The sequence below is a fragment of the Mesoplodon bidens genome, assembly GCF_964165515.1.
Source record: "Mesoplodon bidens genome assembly, chromosome: 3".
Taxonomy (NCBI): domain Eukaryota; kingdom Metazoa; phylum Chordata; class Mammalia; order Artiodactyla; family Ziphiidae; genus Mesoplodon; species Mesoplodon bidens.
In genome coordinates this window covers 20,710,880-20,728,877 of record NC_138178.1, presented here as the reverse complement: position 1 = coordinate 20,728,877, position 17,998 = coordinate 20,710,880, and the positions used below count along the sequence as shown (strand labels likewise).

Genomic DNA, 17,998 nt, shown 5'->3' with positions numbered 1-17,998 from the left:
GTTCTCCATAGTGGCTGTACCAATTCACATTCCCACCAGCAGTGCAAGAGTGTTCCCTTTTCTCTACACCCTCTTCAGCATTTACTGTTTCTAGATTTTTTGATGATGGCCATTCTGACTGGTGTGAGATGATATCTCATTGTAGTTTTGATTTGCATTTCTCTAATGATTAATGATGTTGAGCATCCTTTCATGTGTTTGTTGGCAATCTGTATGTCTTTGGAGAAATGTCTATTTAGGTCTTCTTGAGTGAAGCCCAGTGGCTGCTGATCAGCCAATGTGTAGAGTTTTCCATAACCTTGAAAGCAAGGAGATATTTCACCTTTTCCCTCTGAAGTTTTCAAGGGAGAGAGTCTCTGGCAAAGATGAGTCTTCTCTCTACCTGCTAAGAATGAGCAGTTAACTCTGCTGCTAAATATTAAACACATCAAGGCAGGGACCGTGTATTATATTTTTCTTGTATCCGTCATCAGTTAATACTCACTTGATTTCCTGAGAAATGGACAGCCACACTTGCTATTTATCTGGGTTGAGATTTAGAGCAATGAGGAAGCACGGTGTTCTTTTTTTTTTTTTTAAACACCTTTTTTTTTTAAGTATAGTTGATTTACACTGTTGTGTTATTTTCAGGTGTACAGCAGAGTGATTCAGTTATACACACACACACACACATTCTTTTTCAGATTCTTTTCCATTATAGGTTACCACAAGATATTAAATATAATTCCCTGTGCCATACAGTCGGTGCTTGCTGTTTATCTATTATATATATAGTAGTGTGTATCTGTTAATCCCAAACTCCTAATTTATCCCTCCTCCCCCCCTTTCCCCTTTGGTAACCGTAAGTTTGTGAGTCTATGCCTGTGAGTCTGTTTCCATTTTGTAAATAAGTTCATTTGTATCATATTTTAGATTCTACATATAAGTGATATATGACATTTGTCTTTCTCTGTCTGTCTTACTTCACTTGGTATGATCATCTCTAGGTCTTTGTCAAGAGTGAGATTGGGGTTCAGGCTTTGCAAATCCAAATACTTCCTCTCTGTGCCTTGGTTTCTTTTGCTGGAGGTAGGGACTTAAACTAGATGATTACTAAGTCCCCTTTCCATTCCGCTCTCCAGTCCAAGATTTAAATTGGATCACAGTCAAATCTGGACCAGCCCTTGTGGAAATTACAATGCAAGTGAAGTTTTTTTGTTTGTTTGGTTTTGGTTTTTTTAATTTTATTAATTAATTTATTTTTGTCTGTGTTGGGTCTTTGCAGTGCGAGAGCTTCTCATGGCGGTGGCTTCTCTTGTTGCGGAGCACGGGCTCTAGGCACGCGGGCTTCGGTAGTTGTGGCACGTGGGCCCAGTAGTTGGGGCTCTGGGGCTCTGGAGTACAGGCTCAGTAGCTGTGGCGCACGGACTTAGTTGCTCCGTGGCATGTGGGATCTTCCCGGACCAGGGCTCGAACCCGTGTCCCCTGCATCGGCAGGTGGATTCCTAACCACTGTGCCACCAGGGAAGCCCATGAGTGAAGTTTCTTTTTCCCCAGCCACCAGAGTTTTTCCATGGCACTATCTCATGCCCCAACCCTGACATTCTCACTGTGTATACTCTTATCAAAGCCTGTAGCCAGAGATTGATTTATACTCTAGTATAAATCACTGGAAAATAGATCATAGTGTTGTTTTTTCCAAGGAATTTTTGTTTTAATATAAATCTGAGCTTCAAGCCATAAAGATGAAGCCCAAAGGAGGAGGGCCAGGACTTGGGGAGATCTCAGTGGGGAAAGGGGCATGTAGGGTTTACCTGCGACAGCCCGGTTTTCATCTGTTGTCCCAGAATAATGACTAATATTCCCCCTCCCACTCTCCAAATTCTGGATCACTCTAGAGATAGAAGAAACCTTTACAGTACCCCCAAAATGATATCAGACAATAGAAGGAAGAAAACAAGCTACCGTTCCTTCGTGTTTTCCGTGTGCCCAGTTCTGAGCTTGGTACTGTGTATACATTAACTGACTAAATGGATCGGTCAAAATCTATTTCACCTAACCATCAAACCCACAGCTACCTCAGGTCAGAAATTGACTGGCTCTACCAGGGTCACTTCTCAGAAAATGGATTCAAGAGTATTGCATGGACCGTCTTCATCACCAGTAGCCCAAATCAGAAAGACTCATGATGCATGAAGTCTAAAAGGAAACCATATTGCTGTGAGGCGAGCAGATGGGAAAAGGCCCTGAGGACAGTCAATCCATAAGTATTTCAAAAGCACCTACAAGCACAACTTCATGTTGTGCCTTGTGAAGGGGGCCAAGGAACCTTCAGAAGTGGCTCCCTGCCTTCAAAGGTGGTCCTTAGGTGGCATGATAATGAAGTAACAACTGAACCACTATAGCAGGTTCACTGTAGTTCATCAAGCAGGCAGTGACTTTTTTTTTTCTTGTGTCTTATCATTGTGTGATGGCAACTGTCAAAATGAAATCCAGCTGCTGGGAACCCCTTTTTTCAGGGGATGCCTAAATCTGTCCACAGTCTTCCTCCTCACATGTCCCTTCCTCTCCTCTCCTGATCCTGACATTTAGAACCCCACCTCTTCATGCAGAGCCCAGGATCACTGCTCTTTTTTCTTTTCCCCCTCCCTGGTTGCTGTAAAGTACAGGAAAATGACAGGTCCGTGGTTAAAGTTTTATAGTAATGAAACCCAGGTATGCTCATTAGACAGCCACAGGGTTTATTTCACATAACTCACTGTTTTAGGGAATTTTTTGCCTCCTGGGGGAGTACCATCAAGTGTACAGTTGGGGGTAATTCTGTTGTACTCTGAAAAGGAAAGTCCTCAAAACGATTCCATTAAAATGGATTGACCGTTCAGAGGCCATGTAAATGGATGTCCAGGGTCCTCAAGGGCCATGCAAATGGGCGGACTTGGCCAGTTCCAAGTAATTACTTCAGAAAGCAAGACAACAAAATCAGTTCCAAACCCTGTTACCGGGTGTATGGTCATCACTTACAAAAGAGGCTCGCTTGCCTCCCTTCCATCCAGAGGCCAGCGGGGAGCAGCATGAAGCTGTGGCTGGCATGTGAATGCTGCCTTTCTGTACCTCGGGGGCTTTTTTTTGTTAAATCATCAGGATAATGCTGACTGTCTCTCACCTGCCTTGTAGGGAACCTGCACAGGGTCTGTGTGGGCCAGGGACTTTATGGAGGAACGTAACAGATTTACGGTGGGCAATAATCTCTAACGTTTATTAAGCACGTCAGTGTATATACCAGGATCTGTGGTCTATATACATTTTCATAAATTACCTTGTTTGATAACCCTGGGATAGAGCTGCTGTTACCCCATTTTAAAAGTAAGGAAAAGCAGCTTAGAGAGTTTCAGAAATGTGTCCAACACCCAGTCCACCTGAAGTGCTAGGAAAGGGCGACTGCTTTATTCAGCAAAGCGTTGTGAGCAGAGCAGGGAGGGAATATCCAGGGCCACTTTGAAACCTGTCATAGCCTCTGCCCTGAGAACTCTGGGACCAAGGATGCTTGCCTTTTATCACTAGAACATCAATTTATACTTGGCTACAAAAGTGCATTTCTTATATGATTTCTGCTGTTCCAGGCAATTTGTAAAAATATCTCCCTCCTCGATCTACATGCACGTGAAAGATGCCTTAGTTTTCACGGGAGTGGGCGAGGCAGTTACAATGCCCATAAATATAGGCTCTCTGGAGCCATCTGCCACAGGAAAAGTCTAAAATAAGGACAGATCTTTACTTGAGCCAACGTACAGGTTCTATAGCCAGTGAGTTTGCCTCCATTTCATTTTGACCCGTAAAGATCAGAATGAGGAAGTAAATATGACTTTCCTCACCCCCCCATAACAGGAAAAATACCTTGGCTCTAGTCTGGATTGAAAGCCTCTTATAAAAGAGTCCAGCCCCACCTAGAACAGGCCCATAAGAAGTTGGAATACCAGTGATACCACTGGTAAGTGCTAAAGTGCTGAGCTGTATTTTATTCAAGCCGACATAAGGGGTCTGAATGTGTAGACTTGGCAAATACAAGTTGCCCAACCATCAAAGCGGGACAGTGAAGTTGAGACTTAAGAGAGTGGTCTGGCCAGGAAGCATCTCATGGCCCAGTGTGCTGAATTGAGAATCACAGGAAAATGACCCTCATTGCCACCAGACTCCTAATTATAACGCCATCCTGTCCCCAAGAGAACGCATACTACACAATAACCTTATATTAGAAACTTCTTTTTAATGAGGTCCCTCGGTGCTTTTGAAACTAAATCCTTTTTAATTGGAACTATCTTCTACCACATTTAACCCTGGGACACCTTCCTTAATCTATGTCAAGGTATCTTGATTAACTCAGCCTGAGGCCTTGCTCAATCCTCTGGACCCTTGGAGAAGAAGCCTTTGCTGCCATGCCCCCTAGAACCCTCTCTGCCACCAAGACTCGTGGGGGACTGACCAGCCCAGGAACTGAAGCCAGACACACTGACTTGAGGGAGACCACCCAGTATGGCCTTCCTGTTGGCTTCTCATGTTCAACCTATTTTCTTCTTACCTTGAAAGAAAAAATATAGCCCTCCCTCCTACTGTAGAATTAATATTTTAAAAATACAAATTAGGGCTTCCCTGGTGGCTCAGTGGTTGAGAGTCTTCCTGCCGATGCAGGGGACACGGGTTCGTGCCCCAGTCCGGGAGGATCCCACATGCCGTGGAGTGGCTGGGCCCGTGAGCCATGGCCGCTGAGCCTGCGCGTCCGGAGCCTGTGCTCCGCAACGGGAGAGGCCACAACAGTGAGAGGCCCGTGTACCGCAAAAAAAAAAAAAATATATTATATATATATATATATATATATATATATATATACAAATTAATCAAATCCAGAGTTTGCTTATTCCCTTGCATTTCTTAACAAAGGAGACTGCTTGCCCTCTGCATTCTGTCCCCATGACTCCTTGGCAAACACGCACGGCACCGCACCATAAACTCACCTTCCAATGCTTAGAGCAGAGTGGGAGCCTCTAAGAAACAGCTAAGTGCAGTGATTGTCCCATCAGGGGAAAGGGATGACCTTAAAATTCTTCAGATACTTTTACAGCTATTACACTGAAATGGTTTAACCTAAGTGGCTTATTTCAGAGGCCCAGGGAAAGGGGAAAAAACAGATCCCAGCAATTTTGCCCTTGATATCTTTTCGATCTGTGTCCTGCAGTTGTTGGGATTTACATAATAATTGGTGAGGAAGTATTGCAGTACACACAGATCCATGCACATCCCTCCTGGTTGCTTTCCCAAAAAGGCTTAAAAATGTGGTAAATTTAATCTAGGTCAAAAAAAAAAAAAAAGGAAAAAAGAAACTCCATTTGCCTGGCAGAGGATTTGGAGAGCGTGCCTCACTTCACAGGGCCAGGGAAGTATCAGGAGATGGTTCCTTCAGGAAAAGTCACCAGGGCAGATTGTGATCTTGTGGCCAATTAACCGACTGTGGTCCCAGCATGTCAGGTGCGGAGTCTCAGGAAAGGGTGCGGGGTTGCACAGAGCCCCGTGAGATCAGCACTCTCTCCCTGGTTGAAAAGTTGGCACTGATTTACTGTCTAGGGGTCCTCCTGCTGGGGACATGAGTCGGGGTTCTTGGAGGAGCATAGGATCTGCGCCCCAGGCAGCCAGAAGTCATAAGCACAGCTCCTGCTTTGTCAGTGAAATTTCCTGGGGATTCCCTTGGGATTGCAGTTGGTGGGCCAAGCAGTGGTGTCTACATAATTCAGGTACTGAAAGCAGAATGACGGCTCCGTCTGCTTCCTAGGTAATGGCCAGATGCTATTACTTTTTACATCAGGGTGCCCATTATATGAAACTCTATAAAAATAAGCTAATTGGATACGGTTTCATTAAAAGTTGATTTCTACAGTATGTGGCATTTGTATTGGGTAGCTGTTATTCTCGCTCTGGAAGTCCCACTTTTACATAGAGAGGGGGAAAAGTGCTTTGTCTTAGAGAAGACTGTTAGAAGTTTAAAACAGGAGAGGTTTGGGGTGTAAAAAGACATTTTCGTTGACATGAGAGGAGGTTGAAGCAGTCTTGAGGATCCTTCAGAGGAAAGCAGAACCTATCAGGGGTCGTTCATGGCAAACTCTCCTATGATAGGCATTAATTTTGAAGGTGGCTGTGAACCATTAGTGATGTGGATGGTTTTGCCTTTGCTCTGAGCTACTTGTGTGATTGTGGGCTTTTGGCTAACATACTATGGGAGGGGGATGGAGAGTTGGGTGACTCGAGTTAATTAATTGTAAAATTCTTTGATTCTATGGAACAGGCATAGAAGCCAAGAGAAAGATGACAGGTTAACTTCCTCTAATTTTATTTTTCTTACTTTTGAGTTTAAAGCAAAAAAAAAAAGGATGCAAAACAAAACCCTTTCATCTTCTTGCAGGTTCTTACCATTTAAGGAATTTCTGCTTCGCTGCTTTTTAAAATTCTTTTCCTTGATATCTCAGTTGATATCATTACAGCCACCTTGGTGCAGCATCCAAGTTCAGAGGGGCCACGATAAGGAAATCATACTAAGGAATACATAAATGTGTTTAGCAGCCAGGGGACTGAATTTTATTTTATTTTTTTTATTGAAGTGTAGTTGATTTACAGTATTGTATTAGTTTCAGGTATACAGCAAAGTGATTCAGATAGAAAGATAGATAGATAGATAGTGACTGATGGATGGGATGGATAGATAGACAGAGTTCATAGGCAGATAGATAGATTGATTGATTCTTTTTTAGATTTTTTTCCCTTATGGGTTCTTACAAGATATTGAATAGAGTTCCCTGTGCTATACAGTAGGTCCTTGTTGCTTATCTATGTTATATATAGTAGTGTGTATATGTTAGTCCCATACTCCTAATTTATATCTCCCCACACCTTTCTCCTTTGGTAACTGTCAGTTTGTTTTCTATGTCTGTGAATCTGTGTCTGTTTTGTAAATAAATTCACTTCTATTATTTTGTAGATTTCACATATAAATGGTATCATGTAATATTTGTCTTTCTCTGTCTGACTTCACCCAGTATGGTAATCTCTAGGTCCACCCATGTTGCTTCAAATGGCAAAATTTCATTCTTTCTTATGACTGAGTAATATTCCATTGTGTGTATATGTACCACGTCTTCTTTATCCTTTCATCTTTGATGGACACTTAGGTTGCTTTCATGTCTTGGCTGTTGTAACCAGTGCTGCTATGAACATTGGGGTGTGTGTATCTTTTCAAAGTAGAGTTTCCATCTTTTCCAGATACATGCCCAGGATCATATGGTAGCTCTAACCTTAGTTTTCTAAGGAACGTCCATACTGTTTTCCATAATGGCTGCACTGATTTACATTCCCACCAACAGTGTAGGAGAGTTCCAGGGGACTGAATTTTAAATGCAGCTTGTGACATCAGTAGCATTACGTGTTAAGTCCCATCTTACATTCCTCTAAAGCAAGCCATGTTTTGAGGACAAAGTAGAAAGAATAAAGAAAGACCTAGGACCATGGAGGCCCCAAGTTAATAACAGTGCATTGGATGTGGTTTTTAACCGACAGTGCCAGTTCTTTTGGGGGGCTGGATTTTAGGCTGAGGAAGGGGATCCATCCGTGCTTCTCCAGGGGACCAGTTTGCCTCCTGAAGCATCTGTGTTCTTTGGAAGGATGGCATTTTGCCGTTGTCCTTTTCCTCAAGAGTCTTGAGGGTCATCTTCTAGACCCCTGGAAGGCTACTTCTTTTTTTTTTAAGGTCAGTGCTAAGTTTACTTTAACAATTTAATTCAGGGGATTTTTTGACGGGGTTTTTGAACCTTTAACTGCCTTGTAGAAACTGAAAGTCAAAGGTCTTGGCAGTGGGTAAGCCCACGGTTGCTAGTCAAAACCCTACTTAGCATGTGGGAGATTCACTTGAGCACAAAGTGCACCACTGAGATCAACAGCCTGCAAAGAAGCATGAAATTCTCTACATAGTGGCTGAGTTTGGGGGAGAAAACAGATGATAAGGGGAAGCAACGATGAGAAGTCCGTTCTCTTTTGACTTAAACTGTGCAACTGACTCGACACGAAGCCAAGATCCCAACTGCAGTTGGACTTGTGTAAAGGAGGCACTTGCTTTGCTTGCAAATGTGTAGACAAAAGAGAGCTTCATTCACAGAAAGAAAAAAAAACGTAGCAGGTTCAGTCATTTAGCCTCGCAGGGCCTTGGTCTCTTGATCTGACGGCCTCTTAGAATTCAAAGGCAGCCTTTAAAGGAATTTGCAGTTTACACCATGGTGACCCTGTTGCTGTCTTGAATTCAAATACAGCTTGAACTCAATCTCTCTGCCGGGGCTATTCCTTTTTTTTTAAAGAAATAAATACGTACAGGGTTCAATCAGCACATGATTTTTCTGTGGTTGTTTTCAAGTGTTTATCTGTGTAGGTTTTGACAGTGATGCAGATTTCTTGTACAAGATGTTGAGTGACCTTGAGGACGTGGATGACCCCTCTTTATACCCCAGGGACAGAGTTGACGTGGGGAGACAGGTGTCCACGTACACAACACCAGAAGCTCCGAACTTGAAGTACTTTTTATTTTACCAGCTTGGCCACAGCATTGTGGGAAGTCATTTTTTCACCTTCTCTCCTCTATCCTCAAGTTGTCTAGTTGTTTGTATTTCAGAAAACGTTCCACAATTTCCCATATTAAGATATTACTGAAGAGTTGCATCAGAAAAAGTATTAACAATCGGGACTAAAACGTTCCAAAAAAGGCCCTTTCTCCCATTTATGGGAGCAACCTTTCAAGGAGAGGGAGCTGGTGGCTCCAGGAGAATCGTGAGGAATGTTGCACTAGACCAGCCATACGTAGGGCTGGCTTCCTGTGCCATTGAGAGTGTAATTGTTGGCATGTGATCTGAAATTTCTACCCCACAGTGGACAAGTGACTATTTCAATAATTGCAAACCTTTCAAGTCACTGACCTCCCATCTTCATACCTGGATTCTTTAAAACAAACACACAGATAGAGTAAAAAACTACCATGCTGTCCATGTTTTAGAGCCAAAGACTTAAAACTGTCTTTTTATAAAATGGTGTCCTCAGAGCATCAAACCTTAGTTTCCTTCCTCCCCAATTTGGTAACCTCAGAGAAGTTTCTTGAACAAGTATGGTGTCAGTTTTCTTCAGGGCAGAACTAATTTTAAAATCTGATCTCGGTACCATTCTCTTGGGCTGTGTCTACACCGCCCTCCACATGGAAGAATGTAAATTAAGTGCTGTGTGACTCAGGACAGGCCATGATATAAACTGGTTATCTCTACATAAGTAGTGCATTTTTTCCCCTGTATTATTACCAAGAGTTTCCAAGTTAGGCTTTCCAAGAGAAACAGCTGTGGTTTGAAAAGATTGGTGATAATCCAGATGGTTTCTTTTAGGATAAGTCTCCTTGATCATTTAAAATTAAAGTCTTTCAGTAAAGTTGAGTGTCTTCTTGATGGCTTTAAATACACTAGTGTGTGTGTGTGTGTGTGTGTGTGTGTAGAGAGAGAGAGAGAGACCATTGGCCTGTCTTCTTTGAAACAGCAGAAACCTCATCACAGTGTCTCATATTATTCAGCAGTGAAGCCAGCAGAATACCTGAGGGAACTTTTTATGGCAGCAGAAAATATTTGTGAGGAAATATAGTCAGACCCCAACTACCCTATTTGGAGTAGGTAGCTCTTGGCGTCTCTGAGAATTACCATTCTCAACTTACGGTACAAGATGGTCTAATCATATCACACAGTTATGATCCTGATAACACATTGCTTTACAAGCTGAACATGGGCAGCCAGATTGCTGAACTTGCCAACTTGTGGGAATCGGGGCCATCAAAAGCTCCCAGTCCCCCTGATTCGTTCCCTGGGTGCCTCCTGACCATCCAGAGATGCCCACAGTGAGGCCTCATGCCGGTGGCCTTCACAGTGGGCACTCTGCACCCAGGACCTTTCTCTCTAGACCTTCTTTCCCATCCAGACAGATCTGTCTTAAGTGGCCTTCCTAGGGGTCAGCCAGGTGGTCAAAGTTGAGCCGCAAAATGAATTCACAGGGAGATGGTAATGGCCAGTGAGCTTTCATGTGATACCCCCTGCAGTATGTAGACTCAGCAGCATCTCTTGGGGTTCAGTGCAGGAGTCATCACTACGTGGGCATGTTAGGCTCTGTATAGGCCTGAAACACTGATATTTGGTTCTGGAGTCACCTCTCGAGTTTTACCCCTAACCTGTTCTACCTGTGAATTTAAAGAGCCTTGGTGAGGAATAAGGGGATGGGCCTGATAAACAGACACGCAACAGATGGATTTTTTTATTTTTTGCTCCGAAATCCAGAGCTCTTATTAACACAGTGAATTGTTGAAACTCTTAGAAAGTGAGATGCCACGAAGTCACCTGGGCGTGGGACATCATATTTATCTTTTCCTAAGCTGGCTGCTGCCACTGGCAGAAACTCCAGAGCCAGCGGATAAAGGTGGCAAGAATTATAAAGTGCGAGTGCTTATGAGACTGTGTCAGACGGGTAGCGTAGAAAAATGTGAAGCCGCACAGAGCAGAGACAGGAGCGCTGAGCCTGGCTGAAGCATTCGGCTCCGCCCATCCCCGGAGTCCCCTGGCAGGTGGCTTCCCGTCTGTGACGTGGAGCAGGCCTTGCTCTGTACTCCACAGGCAGCAGGGAAAGCGGATTCGGGGAGCGATGCTGATACCGGAGGGGTGGTCACCTCGGGTGCACGTCGCAGCCGCTGACCATTGAAGAGTGCCCGGGGCTGTTGTCGGCGTTTAACCACCCACCTTACAATGATGTTGGAAGCAGAGCCTGGTGGAGGAGGGAGGTCTGTCCCCCGAATCAGACTGCTGGGCCATCTGGTGTTGCAGCTGACCTGCAAACGAATCTGGTAAATTGCAGACCTGAGTTACAGCTGGTGCAGGGAAATCTAAAAGCCAGGTGGTTCCCTTAACAGCTGTCCATCCAGTTAGGGTAGGCAGGAAAGAAAATTCCAGCCCTGTTGCACCTCCATGGGTTTTCTAGGATCTGCAGTCGCTCCCTGGCCTTTTGCCATGATGATCACCATCTCAGGGCAAACATTAATGATATTTCTCCCTTCCTGTGTTGAAGTGATCTCTGCAGGTCAATGAGTCTAAGATTTTAAGTGAGTATGTCAAGTGATTGACTACTAAAAAAGTCTGTGGTGGTTTAGCTGGGAGAGTACTCATAGAAGCAAGAGTCTGTGAAACACATTCTTACTCTGGAAGTGTCCAGACTCATGTCCCATTGGGGGAAAAACACAAATGGCAGACTCTAAGATGAATGTTGAAATTGGGAGTATTTCTACCGCAGATTTTCTGATAACTTAATGAAACATTACTTTTATTAAGTCAATTAGTATGCATGCTGAATGAAGTGCAAGACATTTTTAGCCAAGAAAGGGAAGGAATAATTTTTTTTTCCCCATATGCGGGCCTCTCACTGTTGTGGCCTCTCCCAGGGCGGAGCACAGGCTCCGGACGCGCAGGCTCAGCGACCATGGCTCACGGGCTCAGCCGCTCCGCGGCATGTGGGATCCTCCCGGACCGGGGCACGAACCTGTGTCCCGTGCATCGGCAGGTGGACTCTCAACCACTGTGCCACCAGGGAAGCCCAGGAATAATTTTGACTGTTAAAAAAAAATTTATTCTGAATGAAACCCTTGGTTATATATCCATGTAGGGTTTTTTTTTTTTCAGGGGGAGGGAGTGGTAGGCAGACCTGGGTTTTTTGTGTGTGTGTTTTTTTAATAAATTTATTTTATTTATTTATTTTTGGCTGCATTACATCTTTGTTGCTGCACACAGGCTTTCTCTAGTTGAGGCAAGTAGGAGCGGTGGCTACTCTTCATTGCAGTGCGTGTGCTTCTCATTGTGGTGGCTTCTCTTGTTGCAGAGCAGGGGCTTTAGGCACGTGGGCTTCAGTAGTTGTGGCACGAGGGCTCAGTAGTTGTGGCTCGTGGGCTCTAGAGAGCAGGCTCAGTAGTTGTGGCACATGGGCTTAGTTGCTCCACGGCATGTGGGATCTTCCTGGACCAGGGCTCCAACCCGTGTCCCCTGCATTGGCAGGCGGATTCTTAACCAGTGTGCTCCAAGGAAGTCCCCAGACCTGGTTTTTATTCACTGCTTTAGGGGTGATGCAGCTAAAGTAACTCAGGTATAGAGGAAGTAAGTTATTTTCCACTGAGTCATTCAGGAACCGAATGTGTGAAACCGAAAGAAGTCTTGGGATGAGCTTCCCCCAGATCCCCTATGTTGGTGCGAGTGGTTCATTGCATGAGGGTGCCCAGCTGAGGCTACAAGTCAGGGCAGAAATTCAGCCCGAGCTCTACTCACTGAGCCTTGGGACTCTGCCCACCTGGAGATGGGATACCTCCTTCAAAGGTCCCAAGTTTGCTTGCCAAGCATGGTGCCTGTGGAGCTGAGCTTTTGGGTTGGGAGTCAGTGAGCAGTGAGGGGTTTAGGCGTATCACCAGTGGTGTCCAGGGTACTCTTCTACGTATTACAGTAGAACTAGAGCTTCGAGGGGCATGTTCTTCCAAGGTCTTTGTTTAGATGGAACTAGAGTAAAAGAGTTCAGAGCTATGCACAGTTCAAAGAGGATCTGTAGTGACAAATCCCTGATTTCACCTTGTCGGTTGCATAATCAGAGTGGACCCTGGATGAAATTGGAAAGAGTTCGAGGTTTGGAATATCCTTCCATCTCCCTTCTGTCCATGAAGACTCCTCTCTGTATTCTTGCCCCTTTTCACCCCCATCCCACGCTGCTCAGACAGCAGCTTCAAACTTGCCCTTTCTCAAAGCAAAACAAAACAAACACAGAAACCACCTTCTGTTCACTAGGAACCTTGTTCAAGAGGGAAACGCTTGAAGTTGCCAAATTCAAGGTGTAAATAGCTAGGAACAATTACATATTACCTTCCTCAAGGGTAGCATTTTAATACTTAAATAACAAATGAACTACACCTTCCCAGTGGAATTTCAGGCCATGGGAAGTGGTAGGGATTTTGTTTGGGTGTTTAAGGCAGGAAAGGATTCTCTATTCCTGAGACCACTATGTGTTGGGTCCACAGTGGCCCAACAACAAGATTCCTTCAGTTTACATCATCTTTATTCTTCGTTGCTTTTATCTTATCATGTGTCATTCACAATTTCTGTTCCCTTTGTCATTACACTGTTCTTTTAGGCCGACCTCAACTTTTCCTTCTTAGCTCTGAGCTTGGCCAGACTGGCATTTGTTTTCCTTCTGCTGAGATCATTCTTCCTTAATTGCCTTCTTTCCAGGCATGCAAACTGCCTTATGACTTCTATTGCATCCGAAATCTTCTATTTTTTAAGTATCACACCCTCAAAATCTACCTGCTTGAAAGCATCAGATTTTGTACCTTCGATTTTGAAGTTGAAGTTCAGAGCATCCTCATTGCTTACCCAGAAGCCAACCCCATAAGCCCAGGAGAGAGAAAGGAGAACTTACCCAGAGTCTGGTTGTAAGAAGCTTTTGGATGACAGAGATGATGGCTTTCCCTGTTTTTCTTTTCTTTTTAATTTTACTGAAGTATAGTTGATTTACAATGTTGTATTAATTTCTGCTGTACAGCATAGTGATTCAGTTATACATTCTCTTTTTAAATATTCTTTTGCATCATGGTTTTCTTTCCCTGTTCTTCTTTCTGTATCAAGCCTAGGGGAATATAATTTTTCTTCCTCTTAAAGTGATTACGATGGATACTGGAAGCTGGGACTTGACTCTGCTGTTTAAAATCATTCCTTGATTTGAAGCAATTCCTATAGCTTTTCTGGGCTTAGGTTATGCCACTGAAGCTGGAAATCACACATTAATTTGATCAGTTCAGGAAAAAAATCTACCACCTGGCAGCATGGCCAAATGAACTCTGGTCAAAGAACTCAGATAGCTGAAGTGGGAAGCTCATATAAAAAGGAACACTCTGTCTATCTGTGATTCTTTAAAGACACTTCATAATTTTCGTATCCCTCCATCATGCAAATGATAGACTTTAAGAGTTTCTGATCCTTGGAGGCATGGAGTTTTTTAAATGCCGAGGAGCTATGATCATACTCTCCTTTGTCCAGGAGGTGGAGGTCTTACATATTTAATCTCAGTAGACTCCAGTGAAACCAAGTATTTGACAACAAGGTTCCAAGTTTTCTTTTTCCAGATAAGGAGGAAGCATATGCATTTTGGAATGTTGTATGGATGGTATTGTACTTCATTTTCTTCCTTTGAATGAGTTTTTTTTTTTGGAAAGTAGATGCCAGTGTATGATTTTGAACCTTTGATGGTTTGTGGTGCCAACTTCCTGCTCTCCAGCTGTGCCACGTTTCTGCTGTTCTTGGTCTTACTTACGTCATTCCCCTAAATAGAGCCAATGTTGATGCCTTAGTGCTGTGAGTTTCTCTCATGCCAGTTGCTGTACTTGGCGTTTGAGGACCTCTCAAGGCTCTCTCCATCTCTCCAAGCATTAGGATAAGGATCAGGGTGAAATATGTACAATCTGGGTGACTGCATCTCTCTGCTTTTTTTTTTTTCCAACCCAACCCATCCAAGGCAGCCCAGGTCAGAGGCAGCATCTTTTTTTTTTTTTTAATTTCCAAAGTTTTTTTCCCTTTTTTCTAAGCCTGATTGTGCTAAGAAACTATATGCTAATTAATAGATAATTAACCGGTATCTTCCTCTGGTTTAACCACATATGTTAACCAGTATATTTAGATACAGGTTGAAGAAGGGGTCAGCCATCCTTTAGAATGCAGAAGGAATGTAAACAGTTTTCAAGACCATTTTCTTTGGTGGAGGGAGTTGGGTGGGAAGAGGGTATATGCTGGTCTCTCTTGGAGGGGCCTTCAGCCTGGACTCCCATCAGCTCTGAGAAACAAGGAATCAAGAGGTTACCAGTTGACATACCACAGCTGTATTTAATATACGGGACAGAGTCTGCAAACATGTTTCCGCATATGCCCACTGCATCATAGCTTACTTTCTCAACTGGTTAAAATAGAGTCTTTCATTTCAGCGAACAAACATTGCGTGTTTCATGTATGGAATTTTGCATTATGTACTATGGTGGAAATTAAAAAGAATAAAGCACAATCCCAGCTCCTGGGGAGCTTATCATCCAGCTGTCTAAACCTTGGAGTTGAGAAAGTGTTTTAAAAGGGTGACTGACGTTCTAGAGATATTCTTTAAGAAAATGATAGTCGATGTAAGTTTCTGCCATTGTGCTTGTGATTAAGCACTTCGCTGGGTGCCGTGGGTGCACCGCCAGTCCCACTAACAACCCACCCGCCACCTCCCGCCCTTGTTCCTGAGCAGCTGGATTCCCCGTAGTTGGTGCACAGTTCGGAATTGACTCCCCAAAGTGGGGAAAAGCTAATACATATGATTTAGGATGAAAGGCGCTGTGTAAACGCTTGAGCTGTTATTCCTGTTCCCGTGCACTTTATTTTTAAATTGTGCATCCTTTTAAGTAGATGACTCGTTCGCCCCAGTCTCCATTATATCGAAGCAAAGCATTCACAGAAATTTCTAAAACCTTTTCATTTCTCTCTGTAGGTTGTTGTTTCGTAACATTTTATACAAGAAAAGCTGCACTTGAGGCCCAGAATGCACTGCACAATATTAAAACTTTACCTGGGGTGAGTCGGTTTACTTTTGTACCAAAATCACTTTATTGCTTGAAAATGGTCCTTTCAACTGAAGGTTCTAGTGATGGGCTGTTAGTGCCAAAAATGACTTTGGGCTTTTGAGGAGGGTGTGCTGACCCCACCTCCCGTCCCCCCCTGCAGCAGCCAGAGCAGCTGGCCAGCCCCTCAAGAAACGCTGGCATTACCGCTGACAGAAAGACCTCTCAGAGAGTATGTCCCCTGGTTAGAAAATCAGAGTGACCCCGCTGGCTCACAGTGGCTGAAAAGAGGACTGGGTGGGCTGCAATTTCCAAACGGGGGGAAACTCCACACACACACACGCACAAGAGGAGCAAATGGAAAAGGAAAAGCTTTTACTCACCAGGAGCCTCTTTTCAAATTTAGTCCTTAGATTTTTCTTTTGAAAGGACAAAAATGTACCCTGCACAGCCATCATATTCAGTCTCCTAATGGTTTCTAAACAGTCAGTGGTGGTTAACAAAGTCAATGTTTTAATGCCCAATTTGCGGCTTCATGTCGATAGAGAACAGAAAATACAAAGCTTCCAATTTTTTTCCATTTCCTTCCCAGTAATTTTGGATGCTTGGTGCCATTCACTGGAAATGAACTGCTGTGGGCTATAGCTACTTCATCAGGATACATGGTTTCTGGGGGCTATGACAGCTTTATCCAGTGTATGCTGGTATAAATTTCTCTGTGCTGTTGGGATACCGTCCCTGTTGACTCAAATATCAGGGATGAGTTAACTTAATAGCATAACGATTTGTGTAGGTGATAGTGAAGAACCTCTGGTAATCAGTGCTGTGGTAATGATTTTATGGAAACCTGGTTTGATAATAGTAAAAGAAAGAAAACATGATGTCCCTAATGTTTTCAGCGTATAATTCTAACTTCTTATCTTTCATCTGTCGTGCTAACCTGTGTACACAAGTCATTTGATACCCTGTCACCCCCAGAAAAGATAGCATTTGTTTAATTCACCTTAGCGCAATTGAAAATTGTATAATATTTTAGTGACAAGACAGTCAGTGGAAGGTTTTCAAAACATTAGCTTCATAAGAACAAAAAAGTAATAAGTTATGAACCTTGGTCTCAAATCACACCACTTCGGTTTTCCCCTTTTTGTGTGAGCAAATCAGAGAGGCAGTGGTTCAGAAAAGCAAGTGTGATACCAGAATTCTCCCTCCCAATTCAATTTAGCTACTTCTCCCTGAAACTTCTAAGGTGGTTTTTAGTAACGGAGATTTTACTGTGTCTAAGTGCTTTGCCTAATGATTTTTTAAGTATCATTTCAGCTTCATTCTCTGTATAAATGGAATTTTTCCAACGTAAATTCTAGGAGGTTGCAGCGTTAGGTTACATTATTGAACAAAGCAACCAAGTTAAATATTTACTGGCAACAGTGGAAAAAAAAATTTTTTTTATTTCCCAAGCTCCTAATCCACCCCAAAACCCACTCGGTATTCCTTCTTTTAGAAAGAAATACTTTACAGTAATCAGTGTACAAAATCCCTTCTAGGTATGTTTTTAAAAATTACTTGATGATAAATTGTTATTTAGCATTTAGGGTGTATAGAGGCCACATCACATCCTATTTTAAATTAATGCAGAGCTTGGTTAATTTGAGTTCATCACCTCCACTAGGAGGGACATAGCTCTTAACATGCAGTTTTCATACATGAAGATGCTCCCTAGAAACCCGGAAGTAATCTGATGAATGGGCCATGTTGAAAAACCTACAAATGACTGATGAGTTTGCTCCCATTTGGGACATCTTACTCTGACCCTCTTCTCAGCAAACAAATAGCATCTTCTGTATTAAAAAAAAAAAAAATGTTGCCCATGTCTCTTTTTCACCTTAAAAATTCTGCATGCAGAAGTCAGGGATGGTGATTTTGGAAACCCATTATTAAGGACAAGAAATCTGGGGTTGGAAAAGATGGTTCGTGGATTGTTTTCGGCTTTCTTTTTATCCAGTTCAGTTTCCTATGCCCAATTACTTGAGGTGGGTTAAATGAAAATTTTGAGAAGTCAGGTCTGATTTGTAAGCTCCTAGCCTTCACAGTGCACACAGTATTGCTACATCTGCCATTTCAAATTAGGTGCATGGGAACAGAGTTCCACATCTTGCATTTATGTATTGCTTTATCTGATCAGCATCACCCTTAACAGCTCCAGGAAGAACATGAAAGTGGTTTCCCGTCAGCTGGGAGCTTTGGTGGGCAGGAAGAAAAGGGACCAGCTAGAAGATTAATGCATATTCTTGGGGGAAAAATATTACAGGG

General features: G+C 43.2%; 1 protein-coding gene across 3 annotated transcripts in view; it reads left to right on the top strand.

Moving 5' to 3' along the window:
- Positions 1 to 17,998, top strand: part of CELF2 (CUGBP Elav-like family member 2) — a 524,871-nt gene that overhangs the window by 392,639 nt on the left and 114,234 nt on the right. For all 3 annotated transcript variants that reach the window (XM_081226997.1, XM_081226998.1, XM_081226999.1), the window contains one exon: positions 15,622 to 15,704. In XM_081226997.1, coding sequence (XP_081083123.1) covers positions 15,622 to 15,704 — 83 coding nt within the window. The remainder of the gene's footprint in view (positions 1 to 15,621; positions 15,705 to 17,998) is intronic.